The sequence below is a fragment of the Syngnathus typhle genome, linkage group LG14 (genome assembly GCF_033458585.1).
Source record: "Syngnathus typhle isolate RoL2023-S1 ecotype Sweden linkage group LG14, RoL_Styp_1.0, whole genome shotgun sequence".
Lineage (NCBI taxonomy): Eukaryota > Metazoa > Chordata > Actinopteri > Syngnathiformes > Syngnathidae > Syngnathus > Syngnathus typhle.
The window spans coordinates 6819421-6834974 of NC_083751.1; the positions used below are offsets into that span (position 1 = coordinate 6819421).

The window sequence follows — 15554 nt, forward strand, 5'->3', positions numbered from 1 at the left end:
GTCTGCGTTGGGGGTCTTATTTCTGATGCCATTATTGGATTAATAGCCTATGAATTATTGAGCCGTCTTACTCTCAGCGCATTAGTGTTGATCTCACCGAGCTAGCTAAACATATGTCACCTTTTCACCACCCCTATTAATAATTGATTTAGTATTAAAGATAGGATGGATGGAAGTTATTTGTAGACAAACATTCCAAATATTTGGGCTCAAGAGTTGCACAGTTCACAGACAGGAGCAGTCTCCTGCTATTTTGTAGGTATCCAAAATATTCATAAAAGCTGCATGGAAAAACTGAAGATTTATTTTGTGTGTAGTTTGCAAAACAAGTCTATGGAAAAATCAACCCCCAGAATAATCAAGTGTGTTCCAGGATGATGAAGAGCCATTTCATCCATAAATGAGTTGCCCTCAATATGGACACAAATGTGTTTATTGGTTTTTGGGTTGAATTTTCCTTGACTAAGTATTGTACATACCGTAATTTTCAGACTATAAGTCGCGTTTTTTTTCATAGTTTGGGTGGGGGGGCGACTTATACTCAGGAGCGACTTATATACATATATATGGGTTTTTTTCACTTTTTTGGGCATTTTATGGCTGGTGCGACTTATACTCCGGTGCGACTTATAGTCCGAAAATTACGGTATATGAGTTTCATAAAGAAACATAAAAGAAAAAAGGCAATTTTAAGTCTACTGTTATCCATCCATCCATCCATCAATACTGAGATTATGCTACCCATTCAAGGGGACATCACTCACTCCACATGGGTCCGTTAGTTCTTCAGTGTCTGGAATAGATTTGATGACCTAATGTTCTATTATGTTGAGTCTATATCGTCATTGCAATAAATCACAGTCCTTAATGTGAAATCGTTTAACCTACCATGGACTAATGTATAGATATAACCAAAGTTTTGCTGAGCGGGTCTGTTTTAAATTTAGTTACAGGATGTTTGAAGTTACACCTGTGCGGCCGTCAGCATATTGTGAGGTGTTGGATTGCATGTGCAGGTGCACAAAAGTGGACAGCGGGGCGGGGCGGGTTGGGGTTGAACCCCAGAAAGGTTGGCTGAGTATAGCATGGCGAGGGTTGGGCTGAGATGCTGACACGAGTGATTGAGCTAAAGCATGTCAGAAGCTTTGTTGAGGAGGAGATATTCACTCGTCCCTGAGAAAGCAGAGAAGGCTGACCCCTGCACACTCTCCCTGCCTGTCTCCCTCTGGCTGATTGTGTGTGTGTGTGCATAATGGGCTATATGTGGATGATTAATGAACTGCGTTTATGCATATACGTCTATCCTGTCCAATGAATTGTGCGTTTGTGTGCATGACAGGCTCGTCTAACCAAGGATCAGCGGTGGGGCAGCGCCCTCCTTTCCAGACATCAGTCTCTAGAAGAAGAGTTTGAGCGAGCCAAGGCTGCCGTGGAGGTAGGCAGATTGTCGCTCAGCCTTGGGGGAGGTACAGAAAGTACTTCTATGTCTAACATAGTCAAATCCAAACATGCTATCAAGGTATGTAAAAGATGTGGGAGGAAGCCAGAGTAATACCACGTAAGCACGGTAAGATGTCCGGAATCGAACCCAAACCTCAGAACTGTGAGGCAGATGTACAAACCACTTCGCAAAACATAAATTAATTCACATAAAATCTGCTCATGTCACTTATGTGTGTGCACATTGAGTTTGACTTTTGCCATTTTTAGTTCAAGGTCATGTCGATTCAATCTGAGTCGTACAAATTCTTTTCAGGGTTTTTCGAATTCCTTCTGGAACTAAAAGCCTCTTTTTTCTTGAACCAAAGACTACATGTTGTTTTATACTGTGCTGATGAATAATAGAGCAAGGACAGCAAAAATGGTCAGAAAGTGTGAGGAGCAGTAGAAGAGCGCCGCATTCGCCCACTTGGGGGATTCCATCCTAAAATTAGCCCTGATGTCACAGGTTGTGTAAGCCGTAAGACCTCAAAATATTTGTCTTGGGATCAGCTGCAGGGGAGGTTAGCGAAAAGATTTGGAGATACACGTGCTTCAGAGCACGACTCATCGATCAGTAACATAACCTCCCGGTTTGGAATGAGCCCAGTCTTCCATTGAGGATAAATTTTCATGCCAGTGGTCAGCCATTTGAGGTTCATATTTCATCAATATCCACAATCAGATCATCTCAGTTACTGTATATACACAATAGGGACACAACTAGCGTAACACCAAGAGGATGTCAATCCAGCATGGAGGCTTTTTGCCATTCCATTTGATAAAGTAGACAAAAAAAGTAGAACCCTCAGAGGGAGTCGACGTGAAAGCGGCCCCTAATTTCATCCATTTTGCTAAATTGCCACTGATGATAGTAAATGTAGCCTTTTACGGCTTTACAGATAAGAGGATGAAATGAGAAATGGAAAAACGGCTTTAAAGGACTATGATGGCTGGGTGATGAAACATTTTCTCGCTGGGTTAGTGACTCTTCATGCGACATTAGGACAGTTTCAATTACTTTGGTCATATGGTATTGTTATGCTTCGTTTGGATAATGCAGAATAAATTGGGACTTGTTTTGGTTGTGATGAATAAGAAATAGGACTCCCTGAGTGGAAATAAAACATAGACTCGGTTTTCTGCAGCATGGCATTTCCTTGATTAAAACAACAGCAGGATGTGCGCACTCTATTATTACCTATTATCTTCTGCAACATCAGCCCGATGCCGTCTTGTTTTTATCAGATGCTGAGTGAGTTGTTTGTTAGATTTTGCTCTCAATCCACATATAAATGGGGAGAAATAATGCAGTTACCCTCTTAACTGGCTTCTTTCAATTTAGGTTAAAACAGTTTAATGTGAGCAAAGTTTTAGTCAAAATGATTGGCAACAATTTGGTAGTTAGCTTTTGTGTAAACAGACAATAGTGCGCTCTCAAATGTTAATGGCTTTACCCCCCCTCCACTAAAAAGTTTTGGGGAATTTAATATATAATAAAAGTTCCTTCTATTCTGGTGGAATGGCTCTTAGATTATTATCTCAGGATAACTAAAAGCAATTGGACGGCACCACCAACTACAGCCTGCAAGACAGTTAAATCTGTCTGAGAGATGGATGTGATATTCCTAATTTTTATTGCAGGGCTGAAAATTTATTCTTCAGTAATTTGTAGACTAATTTATAGTACAATTATGTGTCTAATTTTGAAAAAGTTCAAAGAGTCATATATTCCTGATGCTATGTATCAGTCTTGTATTTGTAAATTCAAGCACATATTGTGCAAGCTGGAACTCAAGGCCCATGTAGAAAACCACTGACACTCACATGCCACATTAATTAGAGTCTTTATTTAACCTAACACGTCACTTGAAGTTATTTTTATTGTATTTATTTGCAATGGCTGCATCTCACTCCAATCAATAAATTCTAGCTGTAAATTAAATTGAACATCAATCTTTGCTGACAAAGAGCCTGACGGAAGTTGCTGCCCTAGTAACTTGCCTTTTATTTCAGCCGACAGAACAAAAAAAAAAAACTGCATGTGCTGAACTATGTGTTATCACAGACATTCACATCATGGGTAATTGCATTCTAGCAAAATACAAGCGGGGCACTATGTCCGATAAATGTGTGTTATTCCATTATCGGGTCGCCGGCTTTCTATTTTGGTCCGGCTGAGCAAGGACTGGCCGGGCAGAGCTGTCGGGGGGCTTGTTAGCATTGAAAGGCCAGGGCAGCCTGGCTCTGGAAACGCTGGGGGTGAGGTTTCTTGTGTCACTGATAAGTAATTAAACTTTCGGTGATGTAGGGTCAAGATGGCTAACCCCTTTCATTCCTTTTTTTTTTTCTAAAAGTATACTCGTCTAGCTTACAGAGCCTTTAATGTCTACTGCTCATATTTACACTATGCTTCTTATTTTATCTGGAATTCATAATCATCATTTACAACTATTCCCTAATGTGCAATCCTGGATGACTGCTTGTAAATTACCCTTGAGGCAAACATTTGTTTGCCTTTGCATAAGCTCTCTACACGTTGACATCGTCAGCATCGGAGTTGTCAACATGCATTTATGTCATGGTCCATTCATTTTTATATCGAGCATGCATCCTGCTGTTCATTCCCAAGTAACATTTGTATTCATAACAGCTCTCTTCAATACTACATGGGTTGTAAATTACCTCGCCTTGTTTCACATAATTAAACTGGCAAGCCCAGAATTATTTAATATTTTTAAAAATTGGGGGGGGGGGGGGAAGATTCCTCTCTGTGTAATATTTTAGAAGCATTTGTTGGAGTGTGGTGATGGATGATCTATACATCAGATGGCGTTTCTTTCTTAAGCAGAATTTTTGTAAACGAGAGGTGGTGGGTTTGATTCCCGGCCAGTGTCCAGATAACCCGGACATAGCCCATCCCAATTAGAAAATAGCTAAATAGACTCAGGAAAGGGTAAAAAACTGTTGGATCAAAATCTTGCTGAGTCCAATCCTTAACCCAATAAATAACCCAACATTGGCTTGATCATTTTGGATTGGAAAAACCTCACCACAACAAACCGATTTTAGGGATGTGCAAAAAAAAAAAAAGGATGGAAGCATGTCATAGACATTTCAGCAAGATAGTTGAGAATTGTTTTAATTTGTAGAGAATTGAGACGTGCCATATTCGCACGGTGTGGCTCCAATCAGATCATATTTGAGATGTGATATGTGAAAAGGGCCCTCAGGAAGTGGCAACCATGACAATCACCTTGAGGCAATTTGGCTTGGAGTGTCAGCAGCCGCCAATTACCTGCCGTGGCTTGCTCGTCAGGAGCCACAATGGCCTCGGTGTCATTCGGCAGCCTCTGAAGAGAGGAGATGAGAAGACCTATGACACGTACTCCTTCAACGTGGATCTCGACCGTGATCCCGTCTAGATTGTTAGTAGACACAGTCACAGACATGAAAGAAAGGACTTTGGCCTCATCTTTCATCTCGTGTGTTTCTGACAATGGATGAGCCCATAAGTGAGACCCAGACGATTGTTCCACTCTGATTGGCATCATTCATTCTAGCTTGGCCAAGAATCATGGACAGTGATGAATGGAGTGCCCACATAAACTAAAAGACAAGAACATGCTCTGTAGAAGAAGCAAGTGAACACGTATTACATATTTCATCCATCGCAACCTTTCGGTATTTGGTCAGAGAAAGTGAAACGCAAATGTCACTTGAAATTATGTCATGTCCACTAGTCATTCTTTCACCTCTGTTTCTCTCCCTCCCTTGACCCTTCCCCCTTTGGTTCATCCTGATCTCCCATTCCTCCCCCCTCCCTCGCTGTTTCCGTAGTCGGATACAGAGTTCTGGGATAAGATGCAAGCAGAGTGGGAGGAACTGGCTCGACGAAACTGGCTGACGGAGAATGAGCAAGCCCAGATTCCCTCCACGGTCTCTCCACATGAGAAGGTCAATATTGTCTCTGATTTGTAGTCAGGCTCAGATCAATAGGTGTAGGAAATATGACGTTTTTTATTATTAATAATGACAGATTAAACAAGCAGTGAGGAATTTTCCACTAGAGGTTTTTGCATTTATTGCGACATTAATATAATCATTTGCGCAAGCAATTAAGTGTGCAATAAAGTATACACACAATTCATAACAATATAAGTTTGTGCAAAGTGGGTCCAAAATGATTTTTTATGCCGTCTATTCATCAAAAACTTCTGTTTGCTTCTGTTTGTAGAGAAACACATTGGGATTTATTCATGGAAATTGTTTGTGTTGAATAAATCCATTACCTTGGCTTGCAGAAGCTCAACTTTCCGTTTCTGATTTTCAAATCACCTCATTACGATGTTTTTTAACCTGCGTGTGCTTTCCTCTACACACAAGTGAACATTTGAGACTTGAAGTTTCCGAGAAAAATGGAGTAGAAGAAGAGAACTGTGCTGCATAATTTGTAAACATCACCTTTTGCTATCCTTTGGAATATTTGTGCAGTCAAGGTAAAAAAAAACCATATTTGTGACCTCACATTTGGACTGAAAATTGATGCGGCATGCCTCACTATGCAATGGTAGAACTATATCAACTTTTCTAATCAACAATGAAAGATAAGGGCCATGAGGAAAAAAGTGATTTCTTCTTGTCTGTGATTTCTGTGGGCAAAAGTTTTCAATAGAAGTTTACACAACTGAATCTTACTGTGTTCCTCAATCCAATCATTATGCTGCATATTCCAAAACGCCACCTGAGCATCTGTGTCATATAAATAATACAAGCGAATATGTTTCTCGGCACAGCTCATCACCCATGAGTTGACCTTCCCATACGGGGAAGTCTTTAGAGAGCCGACTTGCGGGACCTCCTGATTGATCCCAGCGCAGAGCGAGTTCTTTCAAAGTCGTCTTGCACTGAGGCAGCCGTAAACACGCTGGGGTAATCACAGTTGGAAAATTCAAAGTTTAACATTTAAAAAGAACGGGGGGGGGGGAAACCTCAAGGAGCCCAGTCCGCCATGTGTTAACGATCGATTCCTTGCATCCGAAGGTCACTGACGTCACCACTGAACTTGTTTTCTGTTGTGTGTTTTTTTTGTTTTTGCTGACAGGGTTACTACTTCCACACGGATAATCCTTATAAGGACTTGCCTAATGCGTTTGATGAGGGGTTGAAGAAGTCTCGAGAAGGAGACTTGCCAAATGCGGTGCTTATGCTGGAAGCAGCTGTCTTGCAAGACCCTCATGATTCCGAGGTGAATGAAGTCATGAAAGCACGCACTGAGGCTGAACGGTTTTGAGAAATAATGAAATAATCTATCATATTTATGCTTTACAATGATGATTGCACAGGTCAACTGGACTGTGGCAAGTGCGAACAAAACGCGCCGACTCGTGCTGAGAGAAACCATAAAGAAAAAAGAATGCCTCAGTGGCCACCAGCTGTGCAAGGCAGATTTTGTTCTCAGAGGACACGGGCTTGAACGCTGATTGCCTAGAATTTCCTCCACCGTCTTGAATTGTTTACTGTAACAAAAAGGCCTACCGTATTTTCCAGACTATAAGGCGCACCTAAAAACCTAACATCTCAAAAGCCGACAGTGCGCCTTATATATGGGCCAAATTCCTAAATTTAAACTGGCCCGAAGCATTGTGACATAAAATCAATCATAAGTCGAGACTCAAGACTATGAATCATGAATCAAAAAGACGATGGATAATTATTTTGTGATTATAAAGTAATTTGTTGCGTCTGAAGTTGAAATAAAAAAGATTCTATGGAGAATGATTTGATTTGGATTAAAAATCTGACAAGATGAATTAATGGTGCGCCTTATAGTCCGGTGCGCCTTATATAAGGACAAGGTTTTAAAAAGGGCCATTCATGCGCCTTATATAAGGACAAAGTTTTAAAATGGACCATTCATTGAATGTGCGCCTTATAGTCCAGAAAATACGGTAACTTGCCTGTACTGACAATTTCCATTTGACCAGTGAGGAAAATCTTTGGTCATTTCATTTTATTCGCCTTCATCTTTTCATATAGTCAGGAGTGACTCAACTCTTTGCAGGTTGAAAGAGCAAAGCCTTTGCATAAAGCCCTTTTGGTATCCCCAAGAATATACAGAAATGTGCCAATTTGTACAGAGGAAGGATAATCCCTCTGTGTATGGAACTAATACGATTCCAAAATTCCACCTGGGGTGCTTAGTCGCTCGTTGCCTCACTCCAAAGACTTCTGAGAAATTATTTCTCTCCTTATTTAAGACAGCAGGACCAAAAAAAAAGACATGCGCAGAGATTAGTTTTAGCATTAACTGGTTATAACATGAGGTTTTACAGAGAGAATTCTATAATCTCGCTTTATGGATTTAAAATTAATCAGTCTGCCCTCTAGTGCTTATTTGGGAAACTTACTGTACATATTTTACATATAGCACATATTCAAAGTTTGTATCTAATTAAAGTTTTTGGGGCAGAATGACAAAGTATTGGTAGACTTTAGGGTTCTCCTCATTATTATATTCTCTCCTTATTGATTCTTTGCAGGCTTGGCAAGTGCTCGGGACCACTCAGGCCGAAAATGAGAATGAGCAGGCAGCGATTGTCTCCCTACAGAGGTAAATAAATAAATAAACGATGCATCAGTTGATAGTGTCGAAGTAAAATTAACGACACAGTTCAAATATTTCATTCAGTGTACTTTTCTTTGCAATCGAACACAAAAAATACTTTCCCAAGTAAACGTGATAACTCAAGAGCACTTAATCTCGCAGACAGTTATTAATCAAATATGAGTCGCTTCAGTCCACGTTGTGTTGTTGTTATATAACAACTGCCATCTGTTTGCACAATATTTTGGTATGAAGTCAGATTAGATATTTTACCTGGCTTTAGTCCTGTTGGAGCCCCCACTGGCAGCACTTTGGATGCTACGCATAAAATAATTATTCTGTTTGTAAATTTTTAAATTGACTTCAAAGCAATTAAATTGGTTTCTCTACTTATTATAAAAAGAAAGATAATTTGTGTGCAAGGGGATTTGAGTGTTCTGACTTTATGTAACCCTCACCTTTAATACACTGGGGTGAAATAATTTACTATGAGATTAACAGAGATTAAGACCGGCACATGAGTTTATCTTGCTAAATCTTAGTTTTGGCTTCTTTCTTATTCTAAACTAATCCATCACGTACATCCAAAACAACTCAGCTTCATCTGTTTTACTCTTGTCACAAACAACAACACTTTCTAAGCACGCTAATCCCAAAACAGATCTATGCATGCAATTTCACCCGCTTCCCGTCTTCATTCAGGTGTTTGGAACTCCACCCCAACAATCTCACGGCCCTCATGGCCTTGGCGGTGAGTCTGACCAACACGGGTATGCGTTACGAAGCCTGCGAGGCTTTGCTCCGCTGGCTGCGGCACAATCCGAAATACAAACACCTCCTGAAAGGCAAAAACCAACTTGCGGGATCCCCAAACTCCCAGCGCAGGATGTCCCAAGCGCCCAACGTTGGCAGGCATGAAAGGTAAACAAAATGGTGGGCTGTTATGTTTTGGAGTGTAGGTTCACTTTTTTTTTCTTTTTTTTACCCACTTCTTGAAAATTGGTTCAACTGCCAAAAATGTGACCCAATAAAATGCTGACCAACAGAGTGTCACATTATAGATTTATCACGTGTTCTACAAGCTCATTTATTTAACTCTGACTTTCATTAAGTGCGTCAAAGCACTAGAACTCGCCAGCTCTGTGAGCCAGGGGCTGGTGCTGGCATTCTTTCACTATCTTGACAAATGTGCCCTCGCCAGACCACTCTCAATCCCTGTTTTAGGGGGAGACGCTTCTATCTTAAGCTTTTAAAATGAAGGTTTTAAGCTTTGAACATCAGATAAAAAAAGGCTTAATTCTTCTCCCGAGGAAAAGAAACACTCTATCAAATCATTAATCGTCTTGTCAAAGTGAAGAGATACAGGTACATCCCAATTACTGTGATGTTCCCGCTAATCCATGTGGAATCTTCCCTATTCTCTTTTTTCTTCTGCTCACTCCATCTTTCTCCTTTAACCCTGCTGGTTAACTGCTCTTGGCAATTATCCACTCCATCTCCCAAGCATTTGTAATGCCTCATCTGGGAAAAAAAATGACCTTCAATGACAAGAAGGGATTATTTGTTTTCTTCCAACAACACTGTCACTGCCGCCCTAACGCTGATGTAAACATGACCACAGCTCCGTGCTACCCGAGGTCAAGGAACTCTTCTTGGAGGCAGTCCAGCACAACTCGGACACCGTTGACCCGGACTTGCAGACGGGCCTCGGGGTGCTTTACAACCTCAGCAGCGAGTTCAACAAGGCGGTGGATGCTTTCAACACGGCCTTGTCAGTGCGGCCTGAGGTATTGCCGCGACACAAACTCACTCACTTGAGGAAAGACAGGATTGTGACTTTAGATAGGTGATACTCGAGCCCATATTTGGCTTTTTATGTTAAATTCGATGTCTCCACTCAGAATACATTATTGGAATTTATTTGTAAGGTTCAGTATTACCGTATTTTGCGCACTATAAGGTGCGCCTTATAATCAGGTGCGCCTTATATATGGATCAACATTAAGCCACTACAGCAGGCGTCTCCAAAGTCCGGCCCGCGCGCCAAATGTATATATCTTATATATGGACAAAGTTTTAAAATGGGCCATTCATTGAAGGTGCGCCTTATAATGCGGTGCGCCTTATATATGGACAAAGGTTTAAAATGGGCCATTTGTTGAAGGTGCGCCTTATAGTGCGGAAAATACGGTAGTCAACAATGTATTCAAAGCACCACCTTTACAGTCACACAATTTTTGTTTTGTTTTCAAATGTTGTTAGAAGATCAGGGCAACAAGATGATGCCAGAGATTAGACGGAAAAAAGGATGAGTATTTCCATTTAGAAAGTGAACATTTTCAGAGACTCTCGCAAACAAGGATGCAGATATTTGAAAGGCTGACCTTCACACTACAAAAAAAAGAAGATTTGCACAGAAGCATCTATAGAGAGAACTCCTCTCTCAGTTTTGTACACATACACATGCAAAGGGCAAATGTCATGTTCACACAAAGGTGAAGATGTCATCAAAGCATTAAATCAGCCTAATTCTTACAGCATGTGACACAAAGTGTTCATCTCTCATTCCCATACTAAAACAGAGACAAAAACGTGTGTGACGATTCGCAAACTTTATCGATGTCTCTGCATCCCCTTGATGCAAATGAGCGTCTGTCCTCCCCCACCATGTCCCAGGTCGGCATGAACATTATTCACCGTTAAATCCAACCTCCCAAATTTGACTTGGTAATATCTGCCCCCCTGCTGCAAAACTAACTGAACACAAAGGAAGATAATTATATCCCCACTGCAAGGCTCAACCTTAGATAAAAGGCCCCTGTACTGCCGTTGACCATGACCTCTGCATGCATACGTGTGTGTGTGCGTGTGTGTGTGCGTGCCTCCAGGTGGCAAACAAGCACAAGGACACCCTGAGTGATGTAACTGAGCTCTCCTTAAATTACCCTTGTTAGTTGAGCCAGGAGCTGAAGTTCACGTTTTGTCATTTTTTCATCGCAAAAAAACAGGCCGCTTATTTTGTTGCAAAGCAGATAATTCAGTTCAAAGAGCTTAAAAGATTTTTATTTAACCCAGGATTACTTGCTGTGGAACCGGCTAGGGGCAACTCTTGCAAATGGAGACCGAAGCGAGGAGGCGGTGGAGGCGTACACAAGAGCTTTGGAGCTTCAGCCGGGATTTATCAGGTCTCGCTATAACCTGGGAATCAGCTGCATTAACCTCGGAGCACACAGGTGAGGGAGTGCAATTGCTATTTGGGGGGTCGGGGGGAGTTTGAATGAGACAACTTCTATAGAAGTAATCAAATATGACCACACTCACCGACTATATGCCCAGATCGTTATTAAAAACACCACAGACTCAGGAGTGACCACACTGAAGGTCCAGCCCAACAGAACAATAAAAACATAGACGCTGATAATATTGAACACGTTATGGCTTGGAGAATCAAACGTCATCATGTTGAGGCAGCCCAATTAAACTAGAGTGAATGCATTTATTTCCCCAGAGAAGCGGCCAGCAACTTCCTGACAGCCCTCAGTCTTCAGCGGAAAAGCCGGAGTCGACAGCAGTCCCACCAGGTCATGTCCGGAAACATCTGGGCCGCTCTCAGGATAGCTTTGTCCATGATGGACCAGCCTGAACTCTTCCAGGCTGCAAACATCGGTGACCTGGATCTTCTCATGAAAGCCTTTAACTTAGACATATGAGGAATAGTAAGGTAGTGACAACTGTTGTTCCTCCTCTTTCGTCTAGCCAGTAGCTCAGAGCCCAAAGCGGACACATCAGAATGCATCGGATGTAAGGCTGGAGATTTTCCGTTTCTTTTTATGCACGTCGTCCACCCCAATTAACTTGGAGCTGTTCTGAGGACAGGTTCTTCCAAGTGACTGCTTTGTGACGGATTTGCACAGCACCCCGAAGAGCACAAGGGTGGGCGAAGATTGTACGAGCAATGCCTTAGAGAATTTTGTCAATTAAAAACGGGCTCAGTCATTGGAACAGAGCTGAACCGGGAGTGATCTCACAGAGGGATTCCGTCATGTACAGTTTGCTGTTTGCACACAACTGACGAGATTTTGGGAAAACAAAGCTTTCGCTCAGAAAGACTCACGGGTGGATTCAGTGAGCAAATGAAAACAACTGCACCATATATCCTGAAGTTCACATTTCTCTTGCCGGCTTGGAATAATGCTCCCGCATGACTTTTCAAAATGTTTCCCTTTTTGCACTTGAGACAAACCGGTAACCTCCTCAGTCCAAGTGGAATGTGCAAGCCAGGTTGTGTTAAGCCTTACTCAAAAGCATGCCGACAAGATTTATTGATACTATTTTTATGGCAACACAAAAACACTAAGCCATTGCATCCTATATATTAGATTACCGGACCAGTTTCACTTTCTTTGATTTATTGCTGTTTCTGTCTTTTTCTCATTTGCCTGAACCTGTTCTTTTTTTTAATCTTTGCTCAATTTAATGTAATGATGGTTTTCTGCTGAGCATCAATTTTGAAGAAAAAAAATTTCATCACTCCGTACTGTTTCAGCTTCTAAACCTTTAAACTTTTTCTTTATCTTCAGGCATCATCCAACTTTTCCAAGCAGTGCAGTTCAGGTTTAGGTTTGGAAGTGGTACTGCTTGGTGGGAATTATTTTAGTTAAAAAAAAATAGCATGGTTATAATCCAGAAAAGTCAAATACCCGCCATTCCATGTCCTCTGCAGCACTATTGTTTGAAAGTCACTCTGTGACTTTTATTTTCAGTCAATTGGACTAAATGGTAACCTTCCATCTGCCTTCCTTTACGTTGAGCCCAACACTTGGCTATTTAACAGGCGTGGCAGCGACCCTGCCAAGCTGAAGATGTGGAGGTCTGATTCTATGCAAAAGGTCATATTTCATGTTTATCGGACCTTAGAAAAATGCTAAGAATGCTATCAGGGGAAGCCAGAGCCCAGTTATTATTCTTTCCAATCATACAGCAGTGTGGTCGTGGGTTGAATAAGGACAAGGATTTCATTAGGAAATCGGTGCGAGACAACAACAGGAGATAAACCCAAATCTGAAGATAAAGGCAACACAATTCATTTTGTAGCCTGGTGTGCCACGTTGTGTTACATGGCAGTGTCATCTTTGTCCTTGTTTGCACCAAAAATATCAGAATTACATCAACGCCGTCCTGCTGATTTACTGTTTGAATTCATGCGGGCTACCTTTTGTCAAGGAACAGGAAATTTCACTAACATTGTAATAATAACATGTTAACTTTCATGGCAGTAAAAAGTGTGTTTTTTTTTTTTTTTTGCTCACACCAGCTTCTTTGCTCAACATTGAACTAAAAATTAAAACCTAAATATCTGTTTTGCTTCTTAAAATGTTAACGTTTTCTTTTTGGGATGCAGCTACGCCAGCCCTCACTTTGAACCGCCAATATTGAGTGAACATTTTTGATCGGGCTATGTCGTTTCTACATCCTGCAAAATCATTTAAACTAGTTTTGTTGTGCAGATGCGTTTGAACGTATGTAATAATAGTCTTTTGAACATACAGATAAAGTCGTTGGAGTAGATAGACAAAGTTCTCCGAACGTATTTGATAAAGCCAGTCAAGCGTATTGGTAAAACATAGGCTAAAAGCTAAAAACGTTTTTCCCCAATAATGCAACATATTTTTTCCAATGACCCCGTGGGCTTTTGTGTAATTGCCAATGTTTTGTTTTTACATTTATTTATTTATTTATTTATTTATTTATTTATTTATTTATTTATTTATTTATTTGTGCTGAGGTGGTTTTAATAATTGACTTTACTAACTTGAGGACACGCCAGATATTCTGTGCATGCTGCTACAGCATATACAGCCAAAACAAGTCACGGGCGGAAAGTAGTCTGTGTGTGAAGAAAAAATTATAGTCAGGCGAGACCACCAGAGAGGGTTTTATGATCCCCAAAAAATAGTTTGTAATGTTTTTTTTTCCACCCACTGTCCTTGTTAATTCAATGAGGCCACATGGCAGAATGGCTTTGGATGAGTCTTTTGTGCCTCTGCGTCACAGCTGGCCACCAGATCTGTTTGTTTTCACTGGCCTCCTCCACACTGTCCTAAATGCTGACATTGCCAGGTCCCCACACGACCGCCAGGCTTGTTGGACAAAGCAGGACCGGTACAAGCCTCCAAATAACTTTTTTTTTCTTCAATAGACAGGAGTCATTTAGAAACACCACCTGTTCATGCAACTGTGTATCAAAACTGAAACAATGATGTCTGTTTCCAAATGTACAAAATCCTAAATCTAGTTTTCTGATAGAGGTTTGCAGGCCTCTACTGTTTTTGCTTGAAATGAAGAAACTATTTTTTTAAAGAAACCTTCGATGGCATACTGTATTGCATTGAGTGTCGGTAGAAGCGACTCGTTGAAGCCTCTCAGGTGAATTCTCATAAAGCATGCTCCTGAGAAACAAAACGAGCTTGAGCGCATGCCCGATCCTTTTACATTGAGTTTGTATGCATGGGCAACGTGGAAATGCTTTCTTTTAGTCCGAGTAACAGCATATATGGCATTTCATTGAGATATGTTTGCAATTTAAAAACTGCACCCTTGACAAAAAAGTGCATATACATACTACATCTATATACTGTAAAATGCTTTGGTTAGAATGAAACAGCTAATGAACAAAACACTATGAAGCTCACTAGTACGTTACTAGGAATTTTAGAATTACCGTATGACTTGACTACTGATAACGTTTTTTACGAACCCCAACCATTAGAGCGATATAGTATCTCCTCAAATATGTTTTAATCCTTGAAATTATTCATGATTATTAATATACTCTTGCAATTTGGCCCAAATATTTCATTTGGGTATAAATCCAAATTCTTTATTTTTTTGTCCTCCTTTCATTACCATTAGATGTGCAATTTGATATTATTGCAAAATTTATTAAATTTCACAACCGTTTTATCTCACTGACTATGTGATGAATTAGTCACCAAATTATTGGGCTAGATTTAATTCAATAATCATTATCTTGCCTTATGATGATCAAAAAACTATAAATGTGCCTCAACATCTTTCAAGTTCTTCTAAGTTTTTGTCAAAGGTATAAATGGTTGGGGTTTGTAAGAGTTATCTGTATTTTTTACTTCACTGAAGTGTACAAAAGTAATTTTTGTATTTTGTTGAGCTATGCATCTGACATGTATGAAGGACATTGAAATGATACGCTTTAATCAATAATACGCTTTAAACAATCCATTTAGTTCAACACTGTAATGCATATTACTCTCCCTGTATAATCACAATGACCGCATTAGAACCTTTAAAATGAACATTATGAAAGTAATCTTTTCAAAATAAACTGTTGTGATACAAATTCCATACAGCTGTGCCTTTGTGTTCTTAAAGAAAAAAAACTGCAAATAAGCGATTGGGGTGGGAGTTGATCAATATTCAACTCACTTGTTTT

At 40.4% G+C, this 15554-nt stretch overlaps 1 protein-coding gene across 1 annotated transcript in view; it reads left to right on the forward strand.

The window, feature by feature from the left end:
• Positions 1-15466, forward strand: part of pex5la (peroxisomal biogenesis factor 5-like a) — a 46014-nt gene extending 30548 nt beyond the window's left edge. Inside the window, exons 8-15 of the mRNA XM_061296938.1 lie at positions 1340-1435; positions 5320-5436; positions 6584-6727; positions 8022-8092; positions 8789-9007; positions 9708-9873; positions 11162-11319; positions 11595-15466. Of these exons, the coding sequence (XP_061152922.1) occupies positions 1340-1435; positions 5320-5436; positions 6584-6727; positions 8022-8092; positions 8789-9007; positions 9708-9873; positions 11162-11319; positions 11595-11796 (1173 nt within the window). The 3' untranslated portion in view covers positions 11797-15466. The remainder of the gene's footprint in view (positions 1-1339; positions 1436-5319; positions 5437-6583; positions 6728-8021; positions 8093-8788; positions 9008-9707; positions 9874-11161; positions 11320-11594) is intronic.
• Positions 15467-15554: the final 88 nt, after the last annotated feature.